General features: G+C 34.0%; 2 protein-coding genes across 3 annotated transcripts; both read right to left on the bottom strand.

Annotated features, from left to right (window-relative positions):
• Positions 1-382: 382 nt before the first annotated feature.
• LOC148309509 (splicing factor C9orf78) lies at positions 383-3,201 on the bottom strand. Its single transcript, XM_088259979.1, has 2 exons — positions 2,178-3,201; positions 383-1,451 (listed from the first exon to the last, which is right to left on the bottom strand). The coding sequence occupies exon 1, from the start codon at positions 3,130-3,132 to the stop codon at positions 2,206-2,208; it is 927 nt and encodes a 308-aa protein (XP_088116105.1). The 5' UTR covers positions 3,133-3,201; the 3' UTR covers positions 383-1,451; positions 2,178-2,205.
• Positions 3,202-5,502: 2,301 nt separating this feature from the next.
• Positions 5,503-17,112, bottom strand: LOC148309510 (histone acetyltransferase KAT2A-like). Of its 2 annotated transcripts, none has more exons than XM_088260042.1 (9): positions 16,758-17,112; positions 14,946-15,121; positions 13,254-13,389; positions 12,225-12,370; positions 10,647-10,871; positions 9,858-9,904; positions 9,353-9,527; positions 7,707-7,848; positions 5,503-6,596 (listed from the first exon to the last, which is right to left on the bottom strand). In XM_088260042.1, exons 1-9 carry the CDS (start codon positions 16,804-16,806, stop codon positions 6,472-6,474), a joined length of 1,221 nt encoding a protein of 406 aa, XP_088116168.1. In that variant the 5' UTR covers positions 16,807-17,112; the 3' UTR covers positions 5,503-6,471. The 2 variants fall into 2 exon arrangements, with proteins under 2 accessions (XP_088116168.1, XP_088116169.1); XM_088260043.1 differs by lacking the exon at positions 16,758-17,112 and adding an exon at positions 16,611-16,743 and having other exon boundaries at positions 5,864-6,596.
• Between the last annotated feature and the right edge of the window lie 816 nt (positions 17,113-17,928).

A 17,928-nucleotide genomic window follows, 5' to 3' on the forward strand; every position in this document is an offset into this window, starting at 1 on the left:
CATTGCAAGAGCATTATCAAACTGTCGAAAATATCAGCTAGTAAATTTGTACTAAAATGTGTGAATTTGGTTCCCACTACACTTAGGCAAATTTAAAATAATTTGTATCAGGTTATACAATTTTATAGTAAAAATAGTGTAAATATAAGTTTGTATAAATTTGATGTAAGGACTTGTAAATAAATTTAATTGTATTTTTCAATAAGTTAGCAAAATAACTAAATAAATGTATCTTTTTTTAAAAATAATTTAAATCAAATAAATTATTGCCCTTTTTTGTTTTATTTTATTTTGTAGCAAACCTACCTACCTACCTTTGTAACAAAAATAAATTAGCAATTTTTCAGATATTTTTTATCTTTTAAATAAAACACAATTTTAGATGGTATGACGTTTAATGATTTTTTATTTTATTTCTGACATCTCAACACAGATGAAGAAGAATATGGAAGTCTGGGTATTCTACCCATGGTTGACAACCACTCATATTCAAAGAAGAAAAAATCTATGACATTGATACTTTGCAATTTGTCTCAACAGCCATTTTCATCCAATCTCCTTCAAGCATCCTATCTTGTCTCCCAGATGTTGGGTCGCAACGCGACTTCAACCTTTCTGTCCTGTGCTATCCAAAACAGCGCCTAGATTCCTCTAATTCCAGTGCAGCCACATACATAACTAACTTCTGCCAATGCCAAATCTTCCAGAAGGAAGGATAGAAATCTCGCCCCCGCGTATCATTTGAAGTACTAGGACCGAGATATACCATCTAGAGGTATTTTGCTGTGATCAGTATTTCTGCACTGGAGCCGGCCCTTCAGAAAACTTCAGCATTGAATATCGTTACTGTCCATGTAATTTCAACCATTCTTCTTCAACCATTGTTGGTGATTTTCATCAACCCTGATCACAATTAGTATACTAATTAGGATCGCATACTAATAATCACAAGTAACCTAGTCACAAGCCCAAGTCCGTTCTGTACAATGCTTTTTGGCGTCTCTCGCGCTCACCAAAAGTAAGCAAATAGTACACTTTTCCCACTCTCTACCAACAGGATGTGAAAGACGCTTTTAAGCGTTTTCCGCAAACAAAGTGTTAAAATCCACATTCCAAATCCCTTGATACATTTACTACTGGGGCTGATGAGTTTTTATAAAGATTTTGTTTAGAAAAAAGGCAGGTTTTTAATTCAAATATATGATATGTTTGAAACATAGGAAATAATCCACTACAGTCCATCCACATAGAGCTCATAAAATAATACGGTAAAATCACTTTGAGCTATTTTCTTTGCCGGGGTGCCCGTACCAGGTGCGAGGAAATCTGCCAAGGCCCTTTTTTGCCCGTGTGTGGAACAGGCAGAGTCTAGCATTCAAAATTTAAGGGTTAAATGCCTTAAATTTTAGTGTCATAATTTGTTCCTCGTGCTTTTACTTATTTCGGATATTCTAAAAGATTTTGATACTAAAATAAATTTCTCAAAATTGGTGCAATCTTGAGGGACATATCACTCACTCTTTTCAACAATGTCATTTATCAAAAAACTTGATTTTTCAGAAGATCGCTTTTAACGTTAAAAAATATTATACAATGTATTAAAAATAAATATCAAGCCACTTATTAAAGTTTTTACTGTGCAACGGATCTTTTTAGGTAAAACCTTAATGTTTTTTCTCCATTTGAAAAATATTTAGTATATTTTAAAAAATAATTAAACAATACCTTTTCTTCAAAATGCAAAAACAACACTTTCTGCCCTTCTTCTTCTTCTTATTGTAGGCCTTACGGCCTGTTTTTAAGAGGGATTAGCCTCCTGCGACGTCGATTCCCAGCTATCGGTCCATCTTTTTGGTGGTCTGCCCGGGAGTCGTCTACCATGGGGTTGGCCGTACAATGCGATGTGGGGGAGTCTGGATGGTTCCATTCTCCTCACATGCGCATACCATTGTACACTTTATATATCATATATACCATTATACACTTTCTGCCCTGTAGCGGGTAAATCTTAAGTTAAAAATATGCCGCATTTACTGGGATATTGTACATTTTCTGGGCATTCCGGAAACATGCACAACTGAAAATTGACGATTTTTGATATATGACATTGTTGAAAGGAGTGAGCGATGTGCAAATTGTATCTCTAAGTTAATTTCATGTCAATAAATAAGGTTTACCATTGCAAAAATATATTCATTTTTATTTTTAATATCTTCTAAATTGTTTTTTAAACTTCTCGTAGTGGTAGTCGTCTGTAGCTCTTTCTCCTTTTTCTTTTTTAGTGGGTACAATGAGCATCGGAGGTTCCATATTAACACTAGATATCTTTTTAACTTCCGGCTTCTCTTCTACTGGCGGTTTCTTCCGTTTGGGCGCTTCTGTGTCAATATTAAACCTATTATGCTGCACGAAATTCACCGCCATGTTTGTCGGAACGAATTGCGAGGGGCCATCTTGTTTATTTCTTCTTTCCCACAGTAGCCTTAGTTTTGCATCTTCTGTGGCTTCGATGTTCTTGATTTTGGCTTCAATTCCGAGATCCACTTCAGGAATACCACTAAGCATTTGATTTGATAACATTTCTTCGGATCTATGCGTCGATGATTGCCTCAGATGGTCGGGTAGGGATTGCAAGGCCGCTTCTTCGGGGGATAAGTATTTATTTGGATCGGTTAGATCTTTTTCCGAGTCATCCGCCCCCTTTCTTTTGGCTAACTCTTCATCAATATATTTCATCATCTCTTCATCCTCGTCGCGTTTGTTTGTTTCGGCAGAAAATTGCGTTCCGATTCCAGTGTCATAAGCGTCATCGACTTGTTTCACTTTCCCGCTTTTTAATGCTTTCATGTTCACCATACCGCCTGATTTTATTTTGTAAGGATCTTTGCATGTCAATTCTTCTTCCACTGATACCTTCTGCCCGACAGCTAGTCCGACAACACTAACACCTATCGGCCTTTGACGGAGTTTCTGAATTTCTTTCGTCTCTTCTAATTTAGATAAAACTTCTTCGTCATTTTCAGAATCGTTGCTTTCTGACGAAGATTTTCTTTTTCTTATAGGTTTCCTTTTAAGGGATTTGAACACAATCTTCTCGGAGGGCATTTCGTCTGAAGAACCATCTTTATCCATTATAAATATTAAATTGTGGAAAAATCAGTAAACAATAACTGAAGTCAGTTGACAGTTACGTGAGAAAAACATAACCTCAAACTTTAAACCATAGATAAATACCAAACAAAGATTTCTAATTACATAAAACAAAAATTAGTACTTAAAAAAGTACCTAACGTAAGACATAGGCTGCACTTGGATAAATAATAGTTTCATTCTTTCCTCCCTGGAAATGGCATGATAGACTTTAAAAAAAACAACATACATCAAAATCACTGACTCCGAAGATTATGTACCCACTTAATTCATTGCCAAAGGATTCAAGGTCTATTTTTATTTGATGAATAGGACTTGAAGGTGATATCTGTGAAGTTCTTCGTGTAGGTTTTGCAAAATTATCTGAAACATCAATTGCAAAATTTAAATTTTAACTTTCTTGTTCTAAATATTCATAATAAAAATAGAAAAATTATAACTACTCTTGACATGGTGACCATCCTAATGTCTTCGGAGTGCGTTGTGGTATTTGGAAAGGTATATCTTGCTTATCACTTTTTTTAGAATAATTTTTACTACGATCTTTGTTTGTCTTAAAACATTAGTAAAAGAATCAGATATGACTCGGCAACAAACATTGGTTTAGATCTGGATTAGTTTTTCTGGACCTCAGCCTGAATAGGCTATTAAGTATCACTACTTCCTTTATACCACATTTTGTGCACCATGAGTTACACAGGTGCTTAAGTTCCTATTTTTTTTTACTGTGAGGTCAAGGGATCTTGCATCCCTTGACACTGTATGTCACTGCGACCATATAAGGTCTATTGTAACGTCGAGTAGTTCCTACTTACTCGAAGATTAGATCTGTAATAAAGTAAACATCTTTTATTTACATCAACTCATTATCGTGGACGATGCACAGCGCGCACAGAAGTACATAAGGTTAATGCTTTCAAAATATGTACAAAACTAACATGCTAAGTCTATTAAGAAAAAATGAAACAAAATTGTTTGATCACTTACATTCTTTATTTTACACTTTTTATCAAAAATTTTATTACAATAATTTGGGAGACCGCGTATTTTGTTTTCATCATAAATGGTGGAAATATGAGGGACTTTTTTTACCTAAAAACTATCAGTACAGATTGTCGTTATCTATGATAAGGCTTCGATTGCCCGGCAAAATCGCGCATATAAACTAATTCACCCGTTTTTTATAAAATTTATTACAAAGAGTTTGATTCTGTTGTTTTTTTTATATTACAAATTATTATATTACTAAACTGTGGAGAAATTCAAAAAGAAAAATAGAATGAACACACTATCTTCTTCCATAGCAGCAATTGTGAATAAACCAAAAGAACTTTAACTATTGAATGGATTTGTCGACAAAAACACTAATTCACCACGCTTTGGTTTCAGCTAAACTTGATCATGAGGCAGGATTGGAGGAGGAAGTACTCCAAGTAACAAATCCGTAACATATACTTGATGTTATTTAATATGATAAATATTTATTGTAATCAATATTTAAAAAAAAATACATTTAAGAGTTTCTTCAAACAAAACTGTATCAGGGAAGTTTTCAAAAAAATATATATATAATTTTATACCATAGTCAATGTTACTAGTAACATATTTTCTTGTATGTTTTGAAACAAAAAATATTTACACCAGTAAACATGATTTATATAAAAATTATCCATGTTTTTTTTTATTTCATGGGTTTTCTATTGACAGCATTCTTACGATGATGTCACACAACTTTGATTAAAGTAAAATGTCGTGGGTAAAAAAGAATAATAATATGTGTGGTTTTAGTGTTTGAAAACAACCACAGATGACAGTACAAGGCCATTTTAGAAATATGTCGCCGATTTAGTTATAAGCGCAGCCGTTCATGTACCATCATACTCATTTGAGAGAAGTTTTGTTTGAATGACCATGTAGGTCCATACTCCCAGACAGCTTGATTAGTTTTGATTATACAGATGTTCACATGTGCAGCAGTTTGAGAATCGAGTTTTATATATTTAAAAAATAAATTATAATTCCATTTAACATATTTACGTATTGGACAATTTTATAGATTATAATGTAAAACTAAATTCATCAGTGAATCAAATAATTAGAAAAAATGCACAAAAATGTATTAAGTAACAATACATATTTCAAATGTGTCGAAATAAATATGTTTACAAATAGATTCAATATTCTGTATATTAACACACTTAGGACGGAAAAGGTTTTTCCTACCTTTCCCGTCCTAAGTGTTTTTCCACCCGTTCGGACGATTGATGCTTAAGCATCCTTAAGGACAGGAAGGGTATTTTTACCTTCTGCGACCTCATTTCAAAGCCAGAAAATAAGGAATTACATATTTGATTTTTTTAATGAATATTATGTATCAATTTCTTTGTAAAAGTCTTTACATATATGTACATAATTAACAAATCCCGTCGTCAGTGTCCCTAGGCGTAAAAACCACCTGTCCAAAATGTGTTAAAAGCATTGTTAACTTTGTGGTATGGTAATATAACTTTTCTTATCATTCTAAGTTCAATTCATGTAATACCACTTAAAAACTTTAGATAATTTAAAACTTTTTTGAAATAATAAATATATTTTATAAATTTTGTTGAAAAGATACAGTTTTCTGACGTGTAAAATGCGTCCTACCTTACCATAAGTGTTTCCTATCAGGAATAGGAAGAGAGTATTGAAAGCCACTATCTTTGAATGCATCTTTGTTTTTTCCATATTTGCAAGTCTCCTACACGCTCACTGATTGCACAACATTCAAATGGGTGTACCTTATCACGCCACAACATTTTCAGCCTTCTTCAACTTCTACGACATAAACAACATCGACATAAAACAACGCTTACATTTAAAAAAAATTTCTTTCATCAAGCATTCACTCTAAATTAAAAACACATCCAAATGACATGAATTGCATATCAACTTATTCTAAGTATGTATATAATCTTTGGTGTGAGATTTTTCAGATATCAATACAAAATAGTATTATTTTGGGTATGTTATTTTAGTATGTTTGAGACACAATCGTTTTTCGTCATGTAGACTATATTTTAATCCTTAATCCTTTTTGGGTCTTTATTTGGTTCCATTAAAAATGCTTTAAAAAAACTAATTAGAATACTAATAAGGGTCGGGGTAGATGAAAAACCGCTCAACAACAATGTGGTATCACTATCTAAGGTCATGAACCAAAGTATTTCTGAAATGCAACTCCGTAAGGGGTTGAATCTGTGATGTCTCCTTTAACACAACGTAAATTGTTTTAGTGGATATGGAATGTTTCGACGTATATTTCAATGTATACAAATTTGTTCAGTCATGGTGAGATACACCATTTACAGCCTGGTTGAAGGCTGCTGCGGAAGAGTTCATAGTTCCAGCGGCAACAAGAGCCAATATCATGGACGACAGAAACGGCCGAAGGCGCGACGCTTTAACTGAAACAAAAATATCATTGACATTTCGCTCACTCCTTTCAACACCGTCATAAATAAAAAATTGTCAATTATCAGTTGTGCATGTTTTCAGAATGCCCAGAAAATGTACAATATCCCAGCAAAATTGGCATATTTTTAACTTAATATTTACCCGCGCTGTAGCGCGGTGTAGGGCAGAAATATAGCTGCCCTGTAGGGCAGAAAGTGTTGTTTTTGCACTTTGAAGAAAAGGTATTGTTTAATTATTTATTTAAATATGTACACTCAATATTTTTCAAATGAAGAAAAAACATTTAGGTTTTACCTAAAAAGATCTCTTACATAGCAAAAAGTTCAATAAGTGGATTGATATTTATTTTTAATACATTTTATTTTATTTTTAAGTTTAAAAACGATATCCAGAAAAATCAAGTTTTTTGATATTTGAAGTTGTTGAAAGGAGTGAGCGATATCTGCAGTTATATAAAGCGTACAAGGTCATAATGTACATATTAATAAAATTAAAATAAAAAGAAATGAAGAACACTCAAGGCTTGTTCACAAAGCTTCCTCATCACAAGAGAAAGTGGAGAAAAGTTTTTCATTGATGGCATTATGTACTTCTAGATTCTATCTTTATTATTCAACCACTTAATGCTTTTTTTTTCTAAAAAAATAGAACTAAAAATATTATTTTCACAACTTTTAAATAATGTAAATGTACACATGATTAAAAAATAGAAGAAATAAATATGAAAAAAAAACTTAATCTAATATTTAAAAAAAAACTAAAAAAAGCCCAACTATAATAATAAAAAAAACAATAAAAAAAAAATTAATTTAATAGTTTATTGAAGGATTTCAAATAAATTCCAATAAAAAGCGTCAAGCAGCAACTAACGAGCTCAGTCCAGTTGTTTATCTTTTTCTTTAGTTTTCCTGTTAAATTTGTACAGTCCATTTGAAAATAGAACTCACTAGTCATAGACAAAGTTTAAGTACCTACTTTATAAAATAAAAAGACTCTAGAAATGATAAATGAATATTTTCTTTACTTTAAGCTAGGAATTTTTACAATACATATTTAGTAACCATAGTGTAAAATAAATTAAATTAGACATCAAAACTTACTTGATTTACACCTCTCCATAATTTGCTGGAAGCGAGTAGTAGTATGCGGTATGTAGAGAGGATCCCAAATGGGAGAGTGGTTATTAAACACTTCCACCTCCAGAGTCGTTAAGAATCGAGGGAAGAGTTCTGACACTGCTTCCTATAATTACATTAGTGTAAATTAGTCATTTTAAAAAAAAGATTGCTTATAAATAATAAAACCCAACCAAAAAAGATTGCCATGAAATGAATTTTTGTTCAAACTTATTTATGTTACTGGCAACATTAATGCTAAACTAACTAACTAACCATCACGCCGCAGGGGTAGACAGAGAGAATAGAAATTAGAATATAAATAGAAATAGAATTAAAAATAGAGAATAGATTTTGCAAACATTCTTCGCCTCTTCCACATTCATGCATCTCCTCATACATACCCGCCGATTGTTTCGATTCCTAACTTGACCACTTTCAAGTATTTGGCATACCTGATCGTGCCACGTTTTTCTCGGTCTTCCTCTGCTAACATTAATGCTCACCTATAGAAAGGTACCTTTAGAAGACTTTGACAGTCATTATTGATTTATTTAACGATTAAAGAAAACACTTCGTTTTTTACCACTTGAGTTTTATTATAGACTACATGTTTCAGAAGTTAAACTTCCATCATTCAGTTATTATACAGACCTGAATGATGGAAGTTTAACTTCTGAAACATGTAGTCTATAATAAAACTCAAGTGGTAAAAAAGAAGTGTTTTCTTTAATCATTGTAACATGTCTTACCACAAAGTTAATGCCGAAACAATAAATAAAATATTGATTTATTTCATACTAAACATAATTACCATTTAAAATTTTTTTTAAATGTTTCACTGGCAGTGCATATTTCACAATACTTGTTCAGTAAGCATTAATTTTGACATCCCAATACATAGATAAATGAAAGTCTGGGTATTTACAGGGCTTACGACCTGTGATAGACTGGTTGAAGTGATCTTTTTAACTAGCCTATTTACCCAATTATGGACAATATGGCCGATTCGGTCATAATATGGCACTTCACCCACAATGAAGGGTTGATGGTCCCAAGAGTGAACAATAAATATGAAATTAAATTCAAAACGAGGTTCCAAACATTTATTTTGTTGCTGGCGGAGGTAAGAGGGCAAACAAAAACATGGAGCAAAGACAAAATAAAGGAATGGGTAAATGATCAAGAGTTAATATTGTTAAAATTCTAAAACTACTTTTTATTTTTACTTTTTTCTTGTCTTATTACGTTTAAATAGATAATATTTTTTTAAGGTATGTAAAAAAAGACAGAGTTCGATTCCCAGGGGGGGTGAAATTAAATATTAGTGATTTTATTCACTAATATTTATTTAATACTACCCTAGACTGGTATCTGAAGCAGAGGGCTGATCACCTTTCCTTCATGTGTAATGATCAAGATAACACTGCGTTTATATGATCCAGTGCCCTATGCACCATTGGGTGCGAATAAAGGTTTAAAGATGTGTATACTATGTTAAAATAGAAGATTTTTTTCCTCCACACAGGACATATAAAGTGGCTTGGTGGGTTTCCGCAAAAAAAAAATAGTTAAAAATTAAATACATGTATGTGTGAATGTATATTTATGTAAAAAAAAAAGTGTTTTACCCTTTCCTCAGGCTCCATGTTGTCTACCTCAATGCGGCAGGTATCCAACAACTTGCGACGGACGGACTTGATCACAGTGCGGAGGAACATCTGCCCGAACACCACAATGGGCTCGAAACGGGGCAGCGAATCACAGTACAGGGGCGCGTGGCAGAATACCAACCATCTGTAATAACTACAAAGAAACTGAATCAATTTTAGGCCCAATGTAATCCAAATAATATAATATGTGTGAACTAATTTGTTCCCGCACAAAGTGTTGTGTCGGGTTGTGGTCCCGTTGGTTAGCGTCGAGGACTCTTGAGTCGAAGTTTCTCGATTCGAACCCACTCTACCACAATTTGATACACAATTCTTATATGAGCCGCTTAGGCTCACAGAAATAGTATGAAATGGAAATATTTGTGTAAATAATACAAACACCGATATTTCTCTTTCAACAAAATAAAATAAAAAATTAAGTATGTCGAAACATGCATAGTACTGTATTAAAATGCCAACTTACGATGAATAAGTGATTTCGTAAGGCGACACATCATCTGGGTGTATTACCTGGTGACAAACGGGCCTATTTTTTAATAAAATAAGTACACAACAAAATTAATAGCATATTACAATTATGGCATGGCTGAACACCTTTCTTGCACAAATTTGAAATAACAATATGCAAAAAAATAACATTCAACCACTCGGCCGAACGATTTAACCATGGGTAACCGTAATTTAAAATATCCTATATTCCTCGCATATACTACTCAGTAATATGCTCAGAGAGGTATGCGGAAGGGGGCTAGGTGAATAATTTTTATTGCCTTAACACACATTTTTGTCAGGGGGTTTTTTCATCAACCCCGAGTATAATTAGTATACTAATTAGGATCGTAGACTGATCACAAGTAACCGCAAACCCAATTCTGATCTAACAATGTTTTTGACGTCTTGCGATGTACATAAAGTAAGCAAATAGAGCACTTGTAAGCGTCTCCTTAACGCATAAAAGACGCTTTTATGCGTTTCCCGCAAACAATGTGTTAAGATACAAAGAGCAATTTTTTTTGGTTGATTGATATTTATGGAGGAAACCTATCCAATATATATATATTTAAAAAAAAATTGTATACATTTTTTACATGGTATCGCGTGGAACATATCTATCGTGCAAATGGAGAGTTCAATTTACCACCTTCAAATATGACCGAACTTTTAACGGGAAAACCCAGTAAGGACACATTATTGCAAATTTTAATGTGTATGATGAAAAATAAATACACAAAAATACTTTTCGAATACAAACCATCTTGCTGACATGCGGTGAGTCAAAATTCCAGTGGTTGATGCAGAACAGGAATGCATCCGCGAGTTGGTACATGGTCTGCCATTCGTTGGAGGGCAGCATGTTGAACTTGTATAGTAGGAAGTTAGGGACAGCCTTGGCTATGCACGGGTTATCGAAAGGCGGCCGGCCCAACGGACCTTGCACAACAGGTTCGCTCATCGTCGCGACACATTTGCTCAAAAACTAAAAAAAAACATTAATTGATTCAGTAGTCCCTTTTTGGTAGTATCTATGCATTTTAAATCTTAAATTTCACTTGGTAGATACCGCTATTTCTTAAAATGTATTATGACAAATATATCATTGTACATATGTGTTTTTTGCACTCTAATATTTATTCCATATTACCCTGGACTGGTACCTGAAGCGGAGGGCTGATCGCCTTTCCTTCATGTGTTAACGATTAAGATAACACTGCGTTTGTACGATGCAGTGCCCTATGCACCATTGGGGTGCGGATAAGGGTTTGAATGAATATCATTGTATTCTGCAATATTTCAATATGGTAGAATACGGAATGTGATATTTTAAAATAAATAGTGGTATTTACCAAGTGATAATACAAAAAGTTTCAATCCTGCGGATTGGTCTGCAGCAACAGATGACATCTCCTTCGCCATTCTCGTCTATTTCCCGAAACCTTTCTTAGCTCCCAATACGTCGAGCAGCCCATGCCTTCGTATAAGTCGCTTAGGTATTGGCGGTGTGGGCGTCCTCTGGCGTTTATTCCCTCGATCGTCCCTTCTTTTATTTTGTGCAGGAAACCCTCTTGTCTTAGCACGTGGCTGATCCATTCGGCGCGTCTCTTGGAGATAGTCGTGAGTAGGTGCTTCCTTTCTTTGATTAATCGTGTGACCAAGTGATATTCAATTAATAAAAATCACAATTTTGGATAATTTATACGTCATTTTTGTAAAATATGTACTACTTTAACCCTTTCCACTTTGACCATTTTTTCTCATAACTGATCAGCTACTCTGATCAAAAAAATGCGACGTTTTTCTACCATTAAAATAAGTAATTTGGTTCCCTAATTTTGGGACACTGTCTGGCAATTCGTATGACCATGTTAATTAAGATTAACTGTATTTATCTGAAATATTTTTTGGTAGAATACACTTGGGTGATCAGTGATTAAAGTTATACCTGTGTCAGGCCAGACATTGTGGCCCACGGAGCTGCCTACTAGAATCATACGGGCCAGAATGTCTGGCCTACAGAGTGGTAAGAGTTAACCCTTTGCCCGATTTCCCCATTCCAAATACGGGCAAAAAATGGACCTTTGCGGACAGGTGCGGGCACCCCAGCGGAGATCGGAGTATGAAAGTCTGGGCATTTACGATTTGTTATTCACTGGTCTACTTTACACGCTGTAACATTCATCATCCATATACTCTGTAAATGCTCAAACTATCTTCTCAATAAAAACATATTTATCTATGTGAGATATCAATAAAAATTTGATATAAACAGCTCAAAGTTCAGAGTTATGAACAAAAAATTTGGAAAAACTCAAAAATATTATGAGTTCCTTACCTTAAAGAGGTAATAATAAATTCGTTTGGTATCTGGATCAATTTCTCTTAGCATACTGATTAGGATTTTTTCCACATCCACGGCCAATCCTAACAATTTGTGAAGCTCCGGGATTGACATACCAGCCAAATGCACTACGTGTTGTTCTGGAATAAATAAATGATTATTAAATAAAAATCATTGCACATTCTCCAAACCAATAAACCCTCTGGTCGGAAATTTTGTTTGGTGAAGGGGTCAAATAAATATGTGCTTTTTCACGCTAATATTTATTTAACATTATCCTGGACCTGAAGCGGAGGACTGATCACCTTTCGTACTGTGTCAACTCATGAGGGTTAACGGTCAAGTTAACACTGCTTTTATATATATATATATATATATATATATATATATATATATATATATATATATATATATATATGATGTAGTGCCGTATGCACCATTGGGTGTGGATAAGGGCTAGAAGAAGAAATTTACACGATGAACCGATGAAGTTAAGATAGCAGCAGGCACCTTGGTAGTTGAAGCGGTACGAGCAGCGCAGGTCAAGGGATAACTGGAGAAGAGTCATTGCTTCGAAGAGGGTCACAACCCTTCTGAAGGTACCTTTCTATAGGTTAGCATTAATGTTGCCAGTAACATAAATAAGTTTGAACAAAAATCCACAGCATGGCAATCTTTTTTGGTTGGGTTTTATTATTTATTAGGAATCTTTTTTTTTATTGACTAATTTACACTAATGTAATTATAGGAAGCTGTGTCAGAACTCTTCCCTCGATTCTTAACGACTTTGGAAGTTGAAGCGTTTAATAACCACTCTCCCATTTGGGATCCTCTCTACATACCGCATACTACTACTCGCTTCCAGCAAATTATGGAGAAGTGTAAATCAAGTAAGTTTTGGTGTCAAAACTTACTTGATGTCTCTTCTCTCAAGTAAGAGTGGTGTGGCGTTATATTCTCTCTGCCTACCCCTACGGAGAAGCGGCGTGATGGTTAGTTAGTTAGTTAGAGAATTGTACTTACGGAGATCATGGTTACAGTTACGGCACGGGTCGCCAAAGTGTGCCACAGGATCTCCTCCGACACCTCGTAAGATACGCTGTCCCAAAGTGTTGCCAGGTATTACGCTCTTCCAGCCCAAGCAAGCGCAGTGCACACCCTGTGAACACATAACATGTGATGCCTGGTACACATACAAGAATGTCTTTACGAATGCATATGGTGGACCACGCTGGATTTTCAGAATTGCAACCTGGCAACCATGAATATAGGTGGTATCGCCAAAACGGTTACATTATGGAAGAGTGGCTTCATCTTGAGCCGCCATGGTTAATTATAAACAAATATTAGAAGATCCACTGTATGATGTCATTAAGTTTTAAAATATTGAAATAACTGGTCAAATTATAAGCCGCATAAAATTAAAAATCATGTTTTTAGCTGTATCCCAGCATGTAAAATAATCCGGTTAGGATCTTGCATGTATAAAAAAAAAGAGTCTCTGCTTAGTAAAAAAACTTTCCCAATTCCAACCATCTCCAGTGAAAACACATGTACTTGTCATGAGATTAATGATATATGTAGGAGTTCCAAAAATTTCAGTAATGTGGTTGCTAATCAAGGGTAGAATGGTGAATGTTGCACTTGTGTAAAGTGATCACTCAACCAGCCTATGACAAGTCATAAGCCCTGTAAATACGTAAGACTTCCATATTTTTCTTCATATATGTAGAGATGTCAAAAATGGTATAATAATAATTTTCCCAGTTCGCCACTGTCTCTCTCTATAGAATGAAATAGAAATATTTTTGAATAAAATAAGAATACAAATTCTTCTTCTTCTTCTTCACGAGATGGATATAGGCCTCTTCCTCTTGTTGCTGCTTGCATTCAGTTTCCACCCCCCACAGCGACTATGTCGCCGGACATCTCTTTTGGGGTCTTCCGACACCTCTTTTGTTCTCCCAAGGTCTCCATCCTAAAATTCTTGGGGCCCATCTTAATACAAATACTCTCCTGGAAATCAATCCAGGACCTGATCAGTAGTTTAACCGGTTAACTGCCAAAAGCATCTTAAGACGCATAATTTTCTGTGAACGGAGCGCCGCTCATACAAAAATTACAACTTAAGACGCGCCATTTTAAATGGGTTTTTACTGAAGAAAATCAATTATTTAAAATGTACAAATATATTGAACGCATAGTGACATCTATTGAGAATATCTTTGCATACTTAGAATTGAAACAGAATTTGTTTTTACCACTTTAAACGTAAATTAAAGAGAGCTTTGTCGTCGGAACAACTAATGGCGCTCAGGGTTGTCCAATAATCCCCGAGTTGCCGTCACTGCCGAATCTGATGACAGTGATTTTAGTGTCGATTCTGATGATTTTTTATTTTTTTTAATCATAGTGTGTGTGTATACTTTTAATATTAAACTAACATAAACAATTACTTTTGACATATAATTAAGTTTTCATATTTTCTATGACAAATATTGTGACAGCCCTGCACCATGAACAATTAATTTTATGATTATGGATTAATGACTGCACGACTGGCGCGCTTTTCATTTATTTGGTAAGTTCAATATAAATAAACGTTATCACACTTTCAATAACGATATGTTTAGAAGGTTTTATTTTTGTCGTAAAATTTGCGGCATGCTGGGTACCGCCATACATGTACTTACCGGCAGTTAAAAGGTTAAATACCTGGCATTTGGAATAGTTGGCCAGTTTCAGCATCTTTCTCTCGGTGGTCCACTCGCAGGCGTCCTGTTTGTCCATTTTGACATTGCGAAGATTGTATTGCTGCAGTAAGGGGTTGCTTGCTATGGTACTGTGTCCGCTGATGGTGCCCGAATTGTCCACATCTCTGCCGCGTAGGACTAAAATAAACCAAATTTTTTGTACAATTTGTATTTTCCATTTTATAATAAAATATAACGTTGTTTTAAAATCACCATAAATATTTTATTATTATTATTTTTCAAGACTGATTAATACTTAACAAAATTAATGGCCAATTTTTTTTTAATTTTGTTAAGTAGATAGTGTTTTAGTATTAATCAGTCTTGAAAAAGAAGCAGTCAGCTTTGAAACCGGTAGACATTATAATTAAGTTATAATAAAATATTTATAGTGATATTAAAACATAATTATATTTTAGTTATAATTTTTGTGTTGTGGCCGTTGTCATTTTTTAACTGTTTGGAAAAATAGGATATGTCTTCTTCTTCAAACCCTCATCCGCACCTTGTATGCAGTGTATTATATTGTTCGTTGACACATAAAGGAAAGGTGATCAGCCCTCCGCTTCAGGTACCAGTCACCCTGGACTGGTACCTGAAGCAATATAGAAAAAAAATCACTTAAATTTATTTGACCCCCTGGGAATTGAACCCGGGACCTCCAATACAAAGCAAAGCGTGCTGACCATTACAATATGGAGGCAGACACTACGAATATGTCTCGGAAAACAAAAATGTTTAATAATAAAAATGAAAAATGCCCAAATTATCTTTACTTTTGTCCAATGAATAGTCCGGTGCATGAATTAATTTCTTTAGGAAATGCGAATTCATATAAATTGGTGATTTCATACTCATTAACATATTGCTGTTGGGTGGTTTTTTCATCAACCCCGACCCTAATTATACTCTACCGGTCTGCTGCCCGACCCTCAGTATACTAATCACAAGTAACCACAATCCCAATTTCCATCTGTACAATGTTTTATGGCGTCTCTCCTGCTCTACCAAAAGCAAGCAAATAAAACGCTTTTAAGTGTCTCCCACTCTCTACCAACAGTACGTAAAAGACGCTTGAGCATTTCCCGCAAACAATGTGTAAATATTATTTTCTAAAAATTTATTTTCATTTTATATATTTTGTTTGATTAATATTTTTTTAGTGCATATCGCGTGTACTACACAATATGCAATATGCACTACGTACAGGCTATGCCTATATGGAATTTTAGTTTATGTTTAAAATATATAGAAATGAATGAATGATGAGAGATAAAATGTAAACAAAAATTTATAAATAAATAAATAAAATAATATAGCTCGGTCTTTGAGAAAAATCAATCATTTTTGTTAGCAAAATATACTGAGGGAACTGCAAAATTCCAATATCCGTATTCAAAAATCCTGTTAATATTAGACTTAGTAATGAAAACTCCATGCAAAAGATATATTGCATTGTCTTCCCCCCTGCATAATTCTTTCATAATTTAAAATCTACTTTCGCTATGGTTATTGATGTATGAGTCAAGATCTAGATAAAAATTTTAAAAAAGAATATGAAGTTTGAAACTATTTTAAAATTTATTTACACTAGTAAAAAGCGAAGTTCAAATGAATAAAAATATACCTGTTGATTTTATTTTCTTCTGTATATCTGTTCGTCAACGAAAACGATTGAATTTTGAAACAATGAAAACAAATTGTGAACTTTATTTTTAAGGAAAATTTAAAAACATATGTTATTTATCAATGCGTTAATATTAAATAAACAAACCTTGGGGATGCCCGTGTCTTCTAAAAGCTGCCCGTCTGCCGCGAAACATCGTGTATATCCCGACTTTGTGTTATTTTATTATACTAATGAATAATAAACAACTCCGAGATGAAACATTGATATATCCGTAAAGTACAACATTAGAACTGGTGAAATTTCTTAATGTTTTTTTCCTAGACAACTACTCGCTAATCGACAGACTGACAGAAATCACGGAAACCACCTTATCCATACACATATCAATTGTCAACTTACAGATTAAACCAAAGATTACATACTAGAAAGAAGGATTAAACCTCCCGCAAACGGGCGGTTTCGCGTTGCGTTTTCTTCTTGGAACTCGTACAAAAACTATACACCAAGCACACGGTCGCTCTTTTTCCGGGGAAAATGTTCCACGATCGGAATTCGTTGATGAGGTTCACGCATTCGGAATTCCAAAAAAGGAAAACGCCAGTTTGAAGAGAGGCAAAGACTGTATACTAAGAAGGGGTCTCTCAACAGAGATTCTCCCTCTTGGGGGCTTTTTACTAGATGTCAACTGATGTCAACTGTTGGCAATGAGAAAATTCAAAAACTTTCAACAAAATTCATTTATTTAGAGGGTCAAATAGGTTTCAAAGTATTTGCATTATATTATATCTTACAGATGTCCCACCGTGAAATAGTCTCTACTGTCAACAACCTAAAATTACCTCAACCAGATATAAATTTTCCCGGTGATGTTCGATTATCTTGTTATCAACTTGCAGTTTGACGTTTTTTAACTGTTTTTTACATAGGCTTTTTAAAATAATAATAACGCGAAAACAAAATTGGTTAAATGTGCTTTGTTTTTTTTTGTTTCTCTCTATGCATTTTTGCAATTTCAATCTTGTTTTTTTTTACAACAAATTGTAAAATATATCATAAATGATAATAAAATTTCAAAAATCGATATTTGACTTATTGAGGGGAAAAAACATTTGCAAACCTTTGAAGAAATCCCTAACATACTGTCCAAAATATATCTGATATTTTTATAAATCATGACATCAGATTCGACGGATCCAGTATTTCTTGCTAGAGTACCGAATGCCGATACATTAGATTTTGGTGGTCAAAGGGTTTAAGGATTTAAATAAGTACTGAATTACGTTAAATTACATGCTTGAGTCTATGGTTGACAATT

This window comes from Brachycentrus maculatus, unplaced genomic scaffold, assembly GCF_059751285.1.
Source record: "Brachycentrus maculatus isolate JH-2025_06_01 unplaced genomic scaffold, ASM5975128v1 h1tg000122l, whole genome shotgun sequence".
NCBI lineage: Eukaryota > Metazoa > Arthropoda > Insecta > Trichoptera > Brachycentridae > Brachycentrus > Brachycentrus maculatus.

Bases quoted from the DNA above. Each gene is read 5' to 3' on its own strand.
- LOC148309509 (XM_088259979.1), bottom strand. From the start codon at position 3,132: ATGGATAAAGATGGTTCTTCAGACGAAATGCCCTCCGAGAAGATTGTG.
- LOC148309510 (XM_088260042.1), bottom strand. From the start codon at position 16,806: ATGTTTCGCGGCAGACGGGCAGCTTTTAGAAGACACGGGCATCCCCAA. The intron at 12,371-13,253 runs GTAAGTACAATT...TATTTATTCCAG, and splicing joins TAACTGTAACCATGATCTCC to AACAACACGTAGTGCATTTG. The intron at 9,528-9,857 runs GTAAGTTGGCAT...GTTTCTTTGTAG, and splicing joins TACGAAATCACTTATTCATC to TTATTACAGATGGTTGGTAT.